Raw genomic sequence first — 17,349 nt, 5'->3', positions numbered from 1 at the left:
TAATTTTTTGCACTGATCTATATTATAGAAGATACAATGAGAGGTTGATTTGTCTAGATGTAATTTTCGACAAAATGACATATATACTTACTAGTGATACTCTTGATGCATATAGACACATCTGATTCATATAGACTTAATAAGATTTAAGACTAATTAAGTAGATATAATTTCATCCTTAGTTATTCACCACGACCAAAACTTTAAAAATATCCACTATATTCTAATGATATTATAATTATAATATAATGTGATTACAATCAGACACACTCTTCTACTACTACTATATATATATATATATATATATATATATATATATATATGGTAGAAACTCAGGTGCAGTGGATTTCATGTAAAGTTGATACTTAAGAGCCATTAGATAATTTGACTGATTTGACTAAATTTTCATTTAACGGCTCTTAGATATCAACTTCACGTGAAGTCGACTTCACCTGAGTTTTCACCTATATATATATATATAAAACAATGTACAAACCCTACCTCCACACCATTCTTTTTAATAAATTTAAAGATTATGGTAGGTGGAAAAAAAAATACAAGCCAATAAATTAAACAACAATAATTTTATAGTAATTTTATTAGTTTCAGTTGATTCAGTTTTTAAAACCTTGACTGAAACTAAATTTATTTGTGTTTTAAAAATTGTATGTGAAAATAAAAATAATAAAGTTTGTGGAAAGAAGCACTATTAATTATCATTATCTATCATCATTTTCATCGTCACAAAAAAAAAAAAAAACAATAGTATAATCTCATAGAGTAATTTTATTTAACTTTTATTAATTTTGGAAGAATATTTATAAGAAAAAGTCTGAATAAAATATTGGATATTTCTTCAAACCAAATTAAAAGAAATATTGTGAAATAAATTCTTCCTAGCTCTCTAAACAATTTTAAGGGGGAAAAAAAGAGAAAATATATATAGAAAAAAGTGGGGGTTTATAAGAGAGAAACTTTGTGAGATTTGAAAAGGCCAATTCTTCAGCCATGCATGCATACTCTCCCCCGAAACTTCCGAAACAAAAGCTTCAAATTCTAGTCACCTTCGTTCACAATCATACAAATTATCCCAACATCTAATCATTAATTGCAAAAGAAAAAAAAAAAGGACGGCTAAAAAATAAACACCCCAAATAAAAACAAGCAAAAAAAAAAAACAACCTTTTTGGGTGGCAAACAAAAACAAAGAGAAAAACATAAAAAAATAAAATAAGATCACTTTCCAAAATTTGAAGCAAAAGGGTGAAACATTATCCTTTTCTTTTGTGGTGAATTAATTGTGATCATATATAGGAAGAAGGTGGTGATTGATGATGTCGTGTTCTCCATCATCATCATCATCTGAAGAAGAAGATGAGAGCTTTGAATCTTATCGAAGAGGCGGGTATCATGCTGTTAAAATTGGTGATCAATTTGCAGGTGGTAGGTACATAGCACAAAAGAAGCTTGGTTGGGGTCAATTTTCCACCGTTTGGCTTGCTTATGATACTAAAGATGAGGTATATATAATTATAAATTTAATTTTTATATATTGTCAATAAAAAAGTTTTTCACAGATAATTAATCGTGTATTGAATAGGTTCCTTCAAATTCATGTTATGATTATTTGCTATGTTATGAGGTTATTTTGTATTGCCCTAGCTACAAGACACACAGTAAATTATAACGGTTTATTTTGGTAATAGCGACGGTTTATTTTGGCTCTGTGACTTGTGAGAGAATTGATTTAGTATTTGAGATGGGTATGTTATGTTCTTAATATTATTAAACTTTTTCTTCATGTCATTGTGGCAACTAGCTTTGAAATTATAGGTACACATATTTTGGGTGTGCTAGTTAATTATCCATCATGAGTTAACATCTTTTTGTTCTTCCTTTTCTTTTAGACTTTGAACAGAGTCCGTTGTTGTTTCTGTTCTTATTTTTATCTTGATTGTTTTATGAACTCTTTTGACCGTTAGATTTTTGTTACCTACGGTTTGTAATTATTCTTTTAAGGATAAAAAAAATTATCTATCATGATTTGTCAATTTTCTCTATTTGGTTGACAGTGGAAAATTTTTTTTATCATTTTTTTTATTTATCAAATTAAGATAATCTTTTGAGTTTTTATTTTTACTTATGTTAATACTTGTAAGCTATTTTATTTTTTAAATATAATTAAGAAGTATTTAACTAATTCTCAATAAAAAAAGACAAAAATAATAATATTAAAAAAATAAAAAAATAATCAAAACTTATCTTATCTAACATTCATTAATTATTTGACTTTTTTTTTGTTATCAAATATTTTCGAAAAAAGAATATAGTATAAGTTTAGCAATATTTTTAAAAAAATCAAAATCATATATTTAATTTGTATTTGTATTTTTAATATTTTTTATTTTTTAAATTTTGTGAAGAAAAAAGAAACTATATCTGTACAAACATAATTATTATGAATGATGAATGAACAAGTTTGTTTTTTTATGATTTTTCAGAAATATGTTGCTCTAAAGATCCAGAAAAGTGCAGCACAATTTGTTCAAGCTGCACTTCATGAGATTGATATCCTTTCAGCCATTGGAGATGGAACTCCTTCACACACAAAATTTGTTGCTCAACTAATTGATCACTTTAAGCACACAGGTCCAAATGGCAATCACCTTTGCATGGTTCTTGAGTTTCTTGGTGACAGTTTGCTTCGTCTAATCAAATACACTCGTTACAAAGGAATTCCATTGAAAAAAGTTAGGGAGATTTGCACTTGTATATTGATTGGTTTGGATTACTTGCATAGAGAACATGGCATCATCCACACTGACCTAAAACCCGAAAATATTCTTCTTATTTCTCCCATTAATCCATCTAGAGACCCTTTAAGCACAGGAGCATCTCCCATTCTAGAAAGACCTGAGGGAAGCATCTCTCCATCTCCTAGTCACATGGAGAAGAGGCTTAAGAGGAGGGCGAGGAGGATGAGTATGAGTTTATCGATCGGCCGAGGCGATTCGATAGACGAATATCCGAAAAGGAACATAGAAGAAATTGATGTTAGGTGCAAGATAGTTGATTTTGGGAATGCTTGTTGGGCTGATAATCAATTTACAGATTTGGTTCAGACAAGGCAGTATAGAGCTCCTGAGGTTATATTGCAAGCTGGCTATTCCTACTCTATTGATATGTGGTCTTTTGCTTGTATTGCTTTTGAGCTTGCCACTGGTGATATGTTGTTCAACCCTAGGGCTGGACAGGGTTTTAGTGAGGATGAGGTATGTATCATTTTTTTTTTTTTTTGACTCACTGCTGCACTACTAAAAAAATTACTTTTAGCAATTATTTATGGTGTTTTTAGCTATAATGAAAATAGTTACTAAAATGTTTGTCGATAATTAGATATTAGTTATATTATGTTTTGTGGTTAAAAAATTTTAGTTGTAATTATATAATTATCGGTGAAAATTTTTTAGGAATAACAAAAAGTATATAACTACTATTATAACAATAATAATAACGATAAATATATAATTTTTGTAAAAATATAAGTTAAATAATACATATTATGATCATTATATTATTGTTACTAAAAATGATTTTTATTATAATGCTAACCCAACTTGAATTATATTACATTAATATTTGTGAAGGTTAACTGAGATTACACTCAGTTACATTTTTATTTGTCATGTCTATTAACATCTTTAGAAAAGTTGACATCTTTAGAAGAGACATAAATAAAAGTGGTTACTTATATAAATATGTTTTTAGATAAAGATAAAGACTGAGATGTAATTATATATTGTTTTAAATAATTTAATAAAATATATTAAATTATCTAAAAAATTTTAATTATTATTTTTACATGATGCGAATAAATATTATTATTCTGTTATTAAAACTTAAAAAAATCATTCATTTTTCTGTTGCTAATGCAGCTTACATTTGTCACTAATTATTAATTAAAAAATTCATCAAAAAAATCTGTCGCTAATAAAAAAATTTTAGTAATATTTATAAACAGAAAAATATCATATATACTATCAGTTAACCACAAAGGAGGTGGGTGTATGTCATTATTACACCAATTATTAATGAAACAACCAATTATTATTGCTTTAAAACTTGATGATGAACTACCAAATAAAGTCTTTAAGGTGACAAAGCATATGGGAAAATATTAATCTTATGCATTATGTTGTTTGCAGGATCACCTTGCTTTGATGATGGAACTCCTAGGAAAGTTCCCTAAGAAGGTATATATAGTATACAATGGTCAAATGAAATAAAAGTATTGTGAAATTTAGACAATAAAATTATGAAAAATATTTAATTTGTAATTCTATTAATATATATATTTTTTTTCAAATAGATGGCTACTTCTGGGGCGAAATGTAAGGATTTCTTTGACAGATTTGGAGATTTGAAAAGAATTAGGAGACTAAAAATGTGTCCACTGAAGAAACTGTTGGTTGAAAGATACAAATTTTCAGAGAAAGATGCCAATGAATTTTCAGAATTTCTTTTGCCACTTCTTGATCTTTCACCAGAGAAAAGGCCAAGTGCACAACAATGCTTGCAGCACCCTTGGATCAAGGACATAGACTATGCTCCATTTGACATCATCAATAATGGAAATAGTCTTGAAAATCTCAATGTTGGCATGAGAAACCTTCAAATTGCCGTAGGAAAGTGAATCAATTGGAGAAAATTTCATAAGATTCTTTTATTTATTTATTTATTTGCTTCTTGGGCTCACTTGCAAAAATGCAATAATTTGGTGAAGAGTTTTGTTTTCACCCGGGAGGTCTTTTTGACAAAAGTAAATGGCAATTTGTTTCTATATTGTTCTTATTATTTTTTAAGTATGAAAAATTCATGTATTCATTCAAAACAAGTTATTTTGTTTTTGTCCCTTTTTCAAAGTTGAGAAATGTATTGATAATACAATGATAAGAAGTTGAACGCTACATTTTGATATGAAACTTTAAGAAGATATGTTATATTTTGTAATATGGTTTAATATGTTATTAGTGTTTATAATTTTGTTAAATTTTTAATTAGATTTTTATAGTTTAAAAATGTGTACTTGAATTTTTATGTTAGATATAAAAATTTGTTATTAGATCTTTTTTACTTATTAAAATAAATATTTCAAAAAAAGTTTGTATTAAAAAAAAAGTTAAAAATGACTTAATTGAAATTAAAGTTTCATTTTAATATAGAATTTAATTACAAACTTTTAAACTATAAAGAGTTAAAAACTTAATTAAAAATTTGATAAAACCATAAGGATTGACAGAGTAATTAAATTTTGAAATCAAATTTATAAGAAATATCAATTGATCAATCAACGAATTAAATGAAGAAAAAAAACTCAATAATATGATAGACACAACATTTCAATAAAAAATCTTAAAATTGCAAATGTACAATACATCATTCTTAACAAATGTACAATTTTACCCCTCATATTTAAAATACCATCATATCCTTTATGAGTTCTTCAACCAAATCATCACTAATTGAACATGCCATCTCCATTTCTAAGACATTGATCTCATCATTCATTAGTCCATACAATGACATGGATCCAAAATCTTGTGCCTTCAAACTATCAAATGAATAAGAACATGTGTTAGACATTGGAGGATACAATGAAACATGGATAATGTCCCATACTAGCTTCAATAGTTCCTTCCCACATGGTGGAGTTTGTATTATGCATGAATTATTGAGTTTCCTTCTGAATCTAGACGTTGTCAAAGGTTGTCCAAGAACAATGGAAAGTGCCTCATTTAACAAATCAAGTAAAATTTTGTGATCTAACTTGTTATCAATAATATTTTCTTTGACCAAACATTTCTTGTGAGATTCTTCCACTTCTTCAAAAATTGAGTTGGCTATAGGATTTGTAAATGTGTCCTCTTTTTGTAGGTATTTGTCCCATGATCCAAAGTAAAGTCCAGAAGCAACAAGAAGATCTCTTATATAAGACTCCGCCGGATCGAGTAGCCGTTCTAATTCGTACTCGACAGATTTTGGCTTCGTTGCGAATTCTTCTGAGCTGTCAAACTCAAGTTGGCTTAGTTGCTTACTTAGTTCTGCCAATTCAACAAGAGAAGAAAACCATTGATGAAAATTAGAATTTCTTGTGTCCTAAGGAACCAAAATTAGAATTACTAAAGTGAATTTGACATGAAAATTCAAGCCTAAGGTCTTACAAGCAAGGTTATTAATCATCCATTTGAAGGAAATATGGAATCTAAAACATAAAATATATGTTGATAGAGTAAGAAATCTATGATAAGAAAACATGGATTTCATTTATCTCAATTACTGAACTGTTTATAATAATAATAATAATCATTGTTCCCCACCATTTAAATCAGAGCTGATATCTCCATAAACCTGTGGCATAATGCTATCATCTACTGAAGATACACTTGGAGTTGAAATTGGGCTTAAAATTGCACTCTGCCTCCAAAGTTCTTCATGAACACTGCTACACATAGATGCAGGACTAGGAGGAACCTCAGTGAAATTATCCTAAATATCATATATATATAACAGAAAATATGATGATTGATTAGATAACATCATGAAAAAAAAAAGACCTTATGCAAAATCAAATTTCATAATGGATAGTGCTAAAAACTTTGCAACCAAGTTCCTATATTGTGCGAAAATTGTTCGAATATTTTATCGACTAGTCCCTCTAATTTAGAAATATTGCGATCAAGTCCTTATACAGTTATCATTGATTACAGGGGCTTGATCACAAAATTTTGGAGCTTAAGGGATCTAATTGTAAATTGAATGAAGATCAAACTTACATGACTTCTCCCATGTTTCAGGAGAACAGTTGGTCCACTTCTAATGTCTCTCACCATGAAACCATCTTCAATGCTATTTGGAGTTTCAACCATTGAATGAATCCTTTTGGCAAAAATCTTGCCTCTTAGACCAAACTTTTGTTTAAGATAAGAAACTTTTTCTCTAATTCCAAATCTATCTTTCTTCTTCTTCTTAGCATCAAAAGACATCCTTTCAAGATCTTCAAGCTTCTTCCGAATTTGATCACCGGTCGAAAAGCGGCTAAATCTTCCTGATAGAGGAGCTGAGAAGGATCTTACAAGGTTCATTGGAGATAACTCCTTCTGAAGCAATGAATCATCATTCAAATTTGCATACTTCATTGTTCCTCTGCTGATAAATTCAGGGGAACTCTGTCCATTGAACTCGATTTCACTTCGAAAAGATCTTGTTGATTGTGAATGGAGTAAATTTGCTTCAACAACATCCCTAGTCACAAAATCTATGAACTCACTTGATCTATGACAAACCACTTCTTTAGAATTGGATTGTTTTTTAGTGTTATGTCTCTCATTTTCGCTTCCTCGAACCGAAGAACACTTTTCCAAAGTACTTTTCCCCTGCATTTCACTTAACAACTTCACCTTAACTTCCTCAAGAAAATCTTTTACACCAGTACTTGTTCTCCCTTGTGAAGTTTCTGATGAATTGATCAAACTCTCTTCATGGTAGCAATAAGGCTTCAAGATAGTTATCTGAGTTGGTGAAAGTGATGTATCATCAAATCTTCTTCTAGATTTGTTCATTGCTACCTTTCCCTTTCCCTTTCTCTTTGTCTTTGAATTTGTATTACATGGAACCATTTCTTGAACACTCTTGGTTCTTTGCGAAACGCTTCGAATTCTTTCATCAACTTTTGGACCCTCCTTAAGCCTTGATGCTTGATATGCTTCAAATTCTCTCTTGAATTTCTTGAGTTCTTCTTCCAGCAGCATTGGATTTGAGAACTTTTTTCCCATTCCATCATCATCAAAGATCTTATTCTCCATATTTTGATCAGTTATGCACTGATCTGATAGAAGAACAACAGATCTAGATCCTAATGGCATCATATCTAATCCCATCAACCTCGCCACGATGCTTGGTACATTATTTCGGTTGCATGATTGTGTAGATAACTCCTCATTCATCAATTCTCTCACTGAATTCACATTTGAATAACCATTGTTCTTTGATCCTTTAGTAGAGTGCTGAAATTTCAAATTTGAGTATATTTCATTGTAAGGGAATTAATTATAAAGAGAAACAAGTCACTATTATTAAAAGAAAAACTTGAAGGGTCATTGTTACTCAAAGAAAAACTTACAGGTAATTTAACTTCTGGTTTGTACATAATCTTTGATGCTTCTTCTTGCAGCTTCATGCTATGTTGTGAATTATTCATACCTGCAAAAATAGATACTAGTGAAAAAATTTACATAAAAGTACACAAAATTGAATAAATATTCTATTGATTAAACCACATAGGAACTAAGCTCTTATGGAAAATTAAAAAACGCTTATTACCTTCACTATGTCTCTTATGGTTATGAACTTTTCTGGCCATTATTCAACCCTGAATACTGAATTCAAAAAGCATAGAGTAAGCCTTTACATATAGATAATAATTTAACACTAACATGCTAAAATTAACTAAGATTCAGATTACATCAGAAGCAACTAAGAAGAAGAAAGAAGTGAGATTAAGGAAAGCATGCAATAATATATTAATATTAACATGATGAAAACTTCTTAAGCTTATATCTAAATAAATATGTTGCTTAAAAACTAGCTCATACATGTTTCAATGCAAGATTTTAGAGAAGAGTGGAAAACTTAAAAGAGTTGAGTATGTTATATATTGTATTGACATACCAATGATGAGAACAAACAGAACAAAAGAAAGTATCAACCAACTCAAAAAGAAGAAGATGGGTGTGCTTGAAAAGCATCAAAGGTTGCAAATTGAAAGAAAAAACTTACATGGGGTGGCATGTCACATACTCATATATATGAATGAATAGAGAATGTGTTTGTGTGACATCAAAAGGTGGAAAAGTATGAACTAGGATTGTGTAGAAAAAAATAAATTATTTGAGATAAAAAGAAAAGAAAAGAATGATGATGACAAAGGAAGAAGCTGTAATGAACAAGTCCTCAATGTTCAATAAATTTTCTTTATTATTTGCTAATCATTCTCTTTATTTTCTTTTATTTTTTGATAAATTTTCTCACTTTTTAGTTTTGGTGTTGTACTTCCAATAGTGTTTTTTAACAATGTTGAGATTTAGCATGTTTTTTGACGTTCAGATTTATGACTTTTAATTTTATTTTAAACATACAAATTTGAGAGTTAGATTTTTTATTTTATTTTAAACATATAAATTTGACCATCAAATTTATATTTTAGTATTATTTTTTTTAAAATATGCAAATTTGTTTTACGGTAAAAAAATATTTCAACACAAATTTGACTCTCTGATTTATGCACTATAAAATGACTCTTAAATTTATTTATAAATTTTATTATTTTTTAAACTGAAAATCCGATTTATTATTTAAATTTAACAAAAATTAAAATCCACATAAAAAACATACCAATTAACCATTACAATAAATTACACATAATCTGCTTTCATTTCTAAAAAAAATAACCAAATTTTCTTCCTTCCATGTTTAATTAAAGTATTAAACCATAGACCATAGCTCATGAGCAAATTAAAAAAAACACATACTTTTTCTTGTGAATTTCTTTGCGTTTCCGGTTTGAACAAGGAAATATTTTTTATCAAATAATGGAAGTGTCTTGATCATATGTAACAGTTAATCATATTTGTAAGTTTCTCGAACTTGTATATATATATAATTTGTCCTTTGTTCATTGTATCTATTGGTGGATACAAACATATATATTTAATTCCGTAATCTGAATAAGCAAGAAAGAATATAAACATGGAACTTTCCAAGCAAAATATAATGACATAAAAGTTGAAGTCATCATAAGGAATTACAGGTGTTAATAAAAATTTGTAACAATTTTTATTATGGAATAAAAATTTAGCATCATATATATGTTTGGAATCTTTGAATATTTCAGATCTCACGTAACAAAACAGCTAAGAGGTGTGTGGTGATGTAGTTGGATCATGCATGCGCATGAGCCTCCATTTGGCTTCAGATAGCACCTTCCAATTTTGGATTTTTTATTATTAATAATTTATTTTTGTCCTCTTCTTATTATATCACTTTCTTTCCTTATATTATTCGAACATAAAACAAGATCCTGTATTTAGGGGGGTTTTGGCTCATTTGTTATATTTTTCTAAACTAAATACCAAAATATATACAACTATTTAAGGTTATATTTTTTCGAAAATATTTGATAACTAAAAAAACTTAGACAAAGTCAGCCAAAACTTACATTATTTTACATTTATTAATTATTATAATAATTAATAAATACTAAATAAAATAAATTCTAATTTTTTTTGGTCTATTTGGTATTATCGTTTTTTTTTTCTTTTGTAGTTTTTTTTCCTTCTTACCATTAGAGTTTAAGTATGATGACTAAGTAATTCCTCCTAAGTATTGTATAGATGAAGTATTTGGTTCGTAGTTTAATGGCTCAATTACTTTAACATCTTTTATAATTTTACCAAAATTTTAATTAAATTTTTATATTTTAAGATTTTGTAATCAATATTTATATTAGATAATAAAATAATTTAATTAACCATTTTTTTAATCAATACATTTTTTAGAATATTTACTTTTGTACTTGATATAGGATGGTTTATAAAATATTATAAAAATAAATATTCTAAAATTATTGTGTATTTTCTTAAAAAATAACAATTAAAAAGGATTTATTTGCAAATTTTTGTCTAATATCTAATATAAAGATCTAATTCACAAAGTTTTAAAGAATCTAATTTAAAATTTGATGAAATTATAAAAATTAACAAAATAATTAAAACAAACTATATTAACAAAAATATATTTTAATAATTTGGAAATTTTTTGGTCATGGCCACTTTGGGCTACAAATTCAGAAAGGCACAGACAAAACAAATAAGTATGACCTTCTTTGTGTAGTTACCATTGGGCCTTTTTTTTCAAGATCGTGGCTCACTTTTCTATCATTGACCCATTGAGCCCCATTTTTCTAAATGGAAACATTCAAACACATGGCCCACAGCCCTAAAGAACACATGGCCGAAAAGAAAAAGATTTGGATCCTCTAAAGTTTGAATTTTACTTTAGAGAGTAAAGTGTAATCTCTTACCATTGATTTTATAGGTGGGACCAAGAATAAATATGAAAGAGAAACTATTCAAAGGTGAAAGATCATACTTTACTCTCTAAAGTAAAATTCAAACTTTAGAAGATCCAAATCCAAAAGAAAAAAGATTCAAATTTCAAACACATTTATGATCAAGTCCAAAAAAAAAACACATTTATGATGAGCAGTTGAAACTTGAAACCTAATTGAGATAGCACATTAGCATTTTTCTTAATATGTTGTATTTGGATTCAAACTTTGGTAATGTCAAATGGTGGATAAGAACTTTTAAAAATGTTAAGTGTGTGAGTTTGTGATATAATATTTAAAATTGGGATCTATTTAATCCATTTAAAAAAAAAAATACACATTCATGATGAGGTCAGAGTTCACAAGATTTTCGTGGCAGATAAGATATTTGATTGATATTATTTGTCATTGAAGATTTGAAGTTGTAATAATTTCATGTACGTAAAAGAAGCAGGGTAAAGGTCACACCACACTTGTTTTCGCTTTCAAGTTTTAGAATTCAAAATAGTTCTAGCATGTGGACCTCTTATAAGAGAGAAAACGTTACGTTATGTAATAAGGTATACAATTTGATGGGGTAAATTTTTTTTCTATCAAATACCTTCTTTATTTTTTGTAATAATGTAAAAAGAGGCACATGTCAATCTGATAAATTGGTATATAGTTGAAAAGTTTTAGAAAAGCTTTTAAGTATATTGATATACTAATATTTTAATAATTTTTAACTATTAATTTTAATTATACATATTTGTTACAGATCATCAAGAGTCCAGCCCAATTCGCCGTCGGGTCGGGGCACCACCCCCGACCCAGGCCCAAATTTTTTCTTGCAAACCGGAAGAACCTGATGGGTTGGTCTTGAACATGCGACCCACGCCATGCCCGGCTCACCCTGGTACGACCCATGCTACCAAACGGGTCAATCCCTCGGGGCAACATCCGAAGACCCGACCCAAAGGTCCGGCCCGACTTAACCCTCTCACATGGACTGCGACAGTTCATAAAAGCTTCTTGGCAAGTGGGTTAGGTCACTCATGGGCCTACCCAGCACCATATATAAGGGGAGAAGTCAGCTCTCCCCCCGAGGTACGTAACATTCTTACCTAATTCGGCTACCACGTCGTACGGACACTGACTTGATCGTCGGAGTGTCCTTGCAGGTGTCTACCCCCCACGCTTCGCACTATCTTCGGCGTCAGCAACCCGCACTAATCTCCCCTCCACGTCAATTCAGGGGCTCACCCGCTCACCTTCTCATAACCACCCGACCCGTCGAGCACCTGAGATCATCAGGTAACGAACATTGGCGCCGTCTGTGGGGACCTTGCAAACATGGAGCAACTTTCCACGTCGGAGGAGCTTCGCGAAGGAGGAGGGGCCCGCCTAAGTAGGGCGAGTTCGACGGCTCGTACCGCCGAACACCCGCGATCTTCCGTTCAGCCTAACCAACAGATCTATACCAAAACCCCTGAAAGGCGTCCCTTCGGGCGGACAGGAGCCGATAGCGCCAAGATCATGCAGGAGCTCAGACACAGAGCGCAAAACCTAGAACGGGAGCTGGCAACGAGGAGCCGATCTCACGAAGACGTCAGCCACTCCTGTGGGACGCCAGCCGATCTCGCACCCGCACCTGCTCCCCTTCCCGAAGACACAAGAGCCTAGAAAGGAGCCAATAAGGGGTGAGGAGGCACACACACAGGCGACCTCTCGACCTCACCAAAGCAGGTTCGAGGGCCATGGGGAGTCCCAAAAAGGGAAAGCCAAGAAACAAGAACCCGTAATCATGGGGGCCACCCCTTTCCACCCCTCGATCCTCAAGGTCCGGCTTCCGAAGAATTTCGACAAGCCAACTGATATGAGGTACGACAGGACCAAGGATCCCCAAGAGCACCTCACCGCTTTTGAAGCGAGAATGAACTTGGAAGGAGTAGGCGATGCGGTCAGGTGCCAAGCATTCCCCGTAACGCTGGCCGGCCCAGCGATCCGATGGTTCAACACCCTCCCACAAAGGTCCTTTACGGCCTTCGCAAACATCTCCCAAATCTTTCTGGCTCAGTTCACGACACGCATAGCTAAGGAAAAACACCCAATTAACTTGCTATGGGTCACCCAGAAACCCGGAGAACTGACCAGGAAGTTTCTGGACAGGTTTAACGATGAATGCTTGGAAATCGACGGCCTCACGGACTCAGTCGCTAGTCTTTTCCTAACAAACGACCTGCTAAACGAGGACTTTAGGAAGCACCTCACAACTAAGCCTGTGTGGACCATGCAGGAAATTCAAAGCGTGGCCAAAGAATACATCAATGATGAGGAAGTAAGTCAGGTCGTAGCAGCCAATAAACGGCAGCTCCCTAACCCTCCGGCCCGTCAGGTCCCTCAGGTCGATAGATATAAGGAGGCCCCCAAGGACGGAACCCCAGCCAAACAGCATAAGCAACCTCCACGGGTGGGAAGGTTCACAAACTACACGCCACTCACGGCGCCCATAGTGGAGGTTTACTAGCAAATTGCAGACAAGAAAATCATGTCCCGACCGAGGTCATTGAAAGAAAGAACGGGAGGCAACAAAAGCCTGTATTGCGATTATCACAAAGGTTTTGGCCACAAGACACAAGATTGTTTCGACCTCAAAGATGCCTTGGAGCAGGCCATCTGAGAAGGAAAACTGAGTGAGTTCTCCCGACTCATTCGAGAACCAAGAAGACGGGAACGGGAGCACTCGGAAGAAGATCGCACCCGGGCTGTCAAGGCCAGGCAAGAACCCGCAGGGAATACAGATAACCCCCCAACTTTTGTAGTTAACGTTGTGGTTGGACGCGACCTTCCCCCCAAGTCCAAATCGGCCGCAAAGAAGGATGCCCGGATACTTTCTATCTCAGCAGAAGGTTGTACCACTTCAAGCGGAAGACCCCCCATGATATCCTTCGGTCCTAAAGATCAGTGGTTTCACGACTTCCCCGAGAACCCCCCGTCATGGTAATCACGGCAATGGTTGGGACCGGGTTGTTCAAGCGAATCCTCATCGACACTAGAGCAGATTCCAACATCCTATTTAGGAATGTGTTCGACGCCATGGGACTAAGGGAATCCGACCTCAAGAGCCACCAGCACGAGGTCATGGGGCTAGGTGACAACTACATAAAGCCCGATGGGACGATCTCGCTCCCAATCTGCTTAGGAAATGGTGTCGACAAGAGATCGGTTATGGCGGATTTCGTAGTCCTCAAAGACTCCACGACCTACAATATCATCCAAGGAAGAAAAACCATCAACGAATTCTCAGCCGTGATATGCACCAAATTCATAACAATGAAGTTCGTGATGGACAGAGGAGCTGTCGGCTCCATTAGGGGAGACTTAGAAGCAGCAGTCGCCTGCGATAACGCCAGTCTCTCCCTAAGGAAGGAGTCTAAGAAGGCAGCCGGCGTGTTCTTGGCAGACCTGGATTTAAGGATAGAAGACAAGCCGAGACCCGAACCAGAAGGGGACATGGAAAAATTCCAGATAGGGAAGTCAGCAGAACAGTTCACCTTTGTAAAAAAAAAAAAACTGCCCCATGAGCTCAAGGGCCCCCTCATGGAGGTTGTAAGGGTAAACAGTGACCTCTTTGCTTGGACGCCATCAGACATTCCGGGACTGGATCCTGAGGTCATGGCCCACCGGCTAGCCGTCAAACCAAACGCGAAGCCAGTGGCATAACGGCGAAGGAAAATGTCCCAAGAAAGCGCCAATGAGGTCGCCAAGCAAATGGCTGGGCTACTTGAAGTCGAGTTCATCAAAGAACTCAAGTACTCGACATGGCTATCCAACGCAATCCTAGTAAAAAAACCTAGTGAAAAATGGAGGATGTGTGTCGACTATTCCGACATAAACAAAACATGCCCAAAGACCCTTTCCCTCTCCCTAACATCGATGCCTTGGTAGACTCGGCAGCAAGGTATCATTTCCTCAACTTCATGGACGCATAATCTGGGTATAAGCAGATTCTGATGCACCAACCTGACCAGGAAAAGACAGTGTTCATAACACCAGGGAGCACCTATTGCTACAAGGTCATGCCGTTTGGATTAAAAAACGCAGGGGCTACCTACCAGAGACTGATGAGCAGAGTCTTCCATGATCTCATCAGCAGCACAGTAGAGGTCTACGTCGACGATATCTTGGTAAAAATGGCAGAACCAAGTAGCCTTATAGACGACCTCCAAGCCGTCTTCAAAGCACTGAAAAAATTCAAGATGAGACTCAACCCACTCAAGTGTGCATTTGCCATGGAGGCCAGGAAATTCCTAGGCTTCATGATAACATAACGCGGGGTAGAGGCCAACCCGGATAAATGTGAAGCTGTCCTCAAAATGACAAGCCCAGGATGCATCAAAGACGTAATACCGGGAAGTTTACAGCCCTATCCCGGTTCCTTAGAGCCTCGGCAGAAAAGGCCCTCCCATTCTTCAACCTAATGAAGAAAGGAATCGCCTTCGAGTGGACCCCGGCATGTGAGGAGGCATTCAGCCACTTCAAAAATGTACTATTAGAACCACCCATGCTCAGTAAGCCCAAAGAAGGGGAACCCCCTGTACCTATACTTAGCAGTGACCACACAGGCCAGGGTAGCAGTCCTTGTCCGAGAAGAAGACAAGACCCAACACTCGATATACTTCATCAGCAAAGTACTCCAAGGAGCGGAGTTGAAGTATACCAAGCTGGAGAAACTGGCTTATGCTTTGCTAATCTCATCAAGGAGGCTCAAGCAATACTTCCAAGGGCATGTAATCATCCTAAGAACCGACCAGGCCATTCGGCAAGTCCTCCAGAAACCTGACCTCGCGGGTAGAATGATGGCATGGGCGGTCGAACTATCCCAGTACGACTTGCGATACGAACCAAGGCAGGCAATCAAAGAGCATGCAATGGCGGATTTCCTGGTAGAAGTCACAAGAGAGGCACCCGACATGCCGAACATACAATGGAAGCTCCACGTCGACGGAGCATCCAACCAAACGTTCGGGGGGGGCAGGGATTATCCTCGAGAATCTAGCGGGGGTAGCTTACGAGCAGTCGATCAAGTTCGACTTTCCAGTCTCCAACAACCAGGCAGAATACGAAGCGTTAATTGGAGGGCTAATCCTAGTAAGAGAAATAAGAGCATCAAGGATAGAAGTAAGTAGTGACTCCCAGATCGTCACATCCCAGATAAACGGCAGCTATCAGGCCAAGGACGCACTACTAGAAAAATATCTAGAAAGGGTAAGAGAGTTATGCAAAGGCTTCGAGGAGGTCATAGTACAACACGTTCCTAGAGAAAGGAACACCCGAGCAGACCTCCTCTTCAAACTAGCGAGCACCAAGCCATGCACGGGGAACAGGTCGCTAATCCAAGGGATGGCAACCGAGCCAGCAGTCATCTTGTGTTCAAACCAAACCCCAAGAACCCCCTCATGGATATACCCTATCTTCTGATACCTGGAGCATACAGAGACACCCCCTGATGAGAGAGAAGCACAGGTCACTAGAAGGGAAGCCCCCAAATATGTGATCATACAGGGACAGTTGTACAAACGAGGGCTCCACCAACCCCTGCTCAAATGCCTACACCCCGACCAGACGGACTACATCCTAAGCGAAGTCCACGAGGGATGCTGCGGTCATCATATTGGAGGAAGGTCGTTGGCAAGAAAAATCATCAGGGCAGGATATTACTGGCCCACAATGATGTCGGATGCCCAGGAGTTCGTCAGGAAATGTAAGAAGTGCCAAGAAAATGCCAACTTCCACAAGGCTCTACCCGAAGAGCTCAGCACCATGATGGTACCCCGACCTTTCGCCCAACGGGGAGTCGATCTCCTAGGGACATTCCCACCTGGGCCAGGGCAGGTAAAATATTTGATAGTAGCCGTAGACTACTACACCAAGTGGGTGGAGGCCGAATCACTAGCTAGTATATCGTCAGCAAATTACCAAAAATTTATGTGGAGGCAAGTGATCACTAGGTTCGGAATCCCGGAAACCGTCATATCGGATAACGGGACACAATTCGCTGATAAAAAGTTCAAGGAATTCCCCTCGAGCTTAGGAATAAAGCAAAAGTTCTCCTCAGTCGAACACCCTCAAAGCAATGGACAAGTGGAAGCAGCCAACAAAATTATCTTAAAAGAACTAAAGAAACGACTCGAGGGCAAGAAAGG

General features: G+C 35.4%; 3 protein-coding genes across 5 annotated transcripts; 2 read left to right on the top strand and 1 right to left on the bottom strand.

The window, feature by feature from the left end:
• The first annotated feature begins 1,293 nt into the window (after positions 1 to 1,293).
• LOC130946620 (uncharacterized) lies at positions 1,294 to 4,744 on the top strand. The gene is made up of 4 exons (XM_057875426.1): positions 1,294 to 1,520; positions 2,502 to 3,272; positions 4,206 to 4,253; positions 4,370 to 4,744. Exons 1-4 carry the CDS (start codon positions 1,332 to 1,334, stop codon positions 4,691 to 4,693), a joined length of 1,332 nt encoding a protein of 443 aa, XP_057731409.1. The 5' UTR covers positions 1,294 to 1,331; the 3' UTR covers positions 4,694 to 4,744.
• A 692-nt stretch (positions 4,745 to 5,436) lies between these two features.
• On the bottom strand, positions 5,437 to 9,633 carry LOC130962468 (uncharacterized). Of its 3 annotated transcripts, none has more exons than XM_057888691.1 (6): positions 9,588 to 9,633; positions 8,380 to 8,435; positions 8,180 to 8,259; positions 6,834 to 8,063; positions 6,378 to 6,546; positions 5,437 to 6,101 (listed from the first exon to the last, which is right to left on the bottom strand). In XM_057888691.1, exons 2-6 carry the CDS (start codon positions 8,417 to 8,419, stop codon positions 5,473 to 5,475), a joined length of 2,148 nt encoding a protein of 715 aa, XP_057744674.1. In that variant the 5' UTR covers positions 8,420 to 8,435; positions 9,588 to 9,633; the 3' UTR covers positions 5,437 to 5,472. The 3 variants fall into 3 exon arrangements, with proteins under 3 accessions (XP_057744674.1, XP_057744660.1, XP_057744667.1); XM_057888677.1 differs by lacking the exon at positions 9,588 to 9,633 and adding an exon at positions 8,836 to 9,019; XM_057888684.1 differs by lacking the exon at positions 9,588 to 9,633 and adding an exon at positions 8,728 to 8,818.
• A 3,314-nt stretch (positions 9,634 to 12,947) lies between these two features.
• On the top strand, positions 12,948 to 13,670 carry LOC130975559 (uncharacterized). The gene has a single exon (XM_057900335.1). The coding sequence runs from the start codon at positions 12,948 to 12,950 to the stop codon at positions 13,668 to 13,670; it is 723 nt and encodes a 240-aa protein (XP_057756318.1).
• The last annotated feature ends 3,679 nt before the right edge of the window (positions 13,671 to 17,349 follow it).

Source organism: Arachis stenosperma, chromosome 1 (genome assembly GCF_014773155.1).
Source record: "Arachis stenosperma cultivar V10309 chromosome 1, arast.V10309.gnm1.PFL2, whole genome shotgun sequence".
Taxonomy (NCBI): Eukaryota; Viridiplantae; Streptophyta; class Magnoliopsida; order Fabales; family Fabaceae; genus Arachis; species Arachis stenosperma.
Note: the sequence above shows the minus strand (reverse complement) of the source record. Positions and strands in the feature narration are given on the sequence as shown.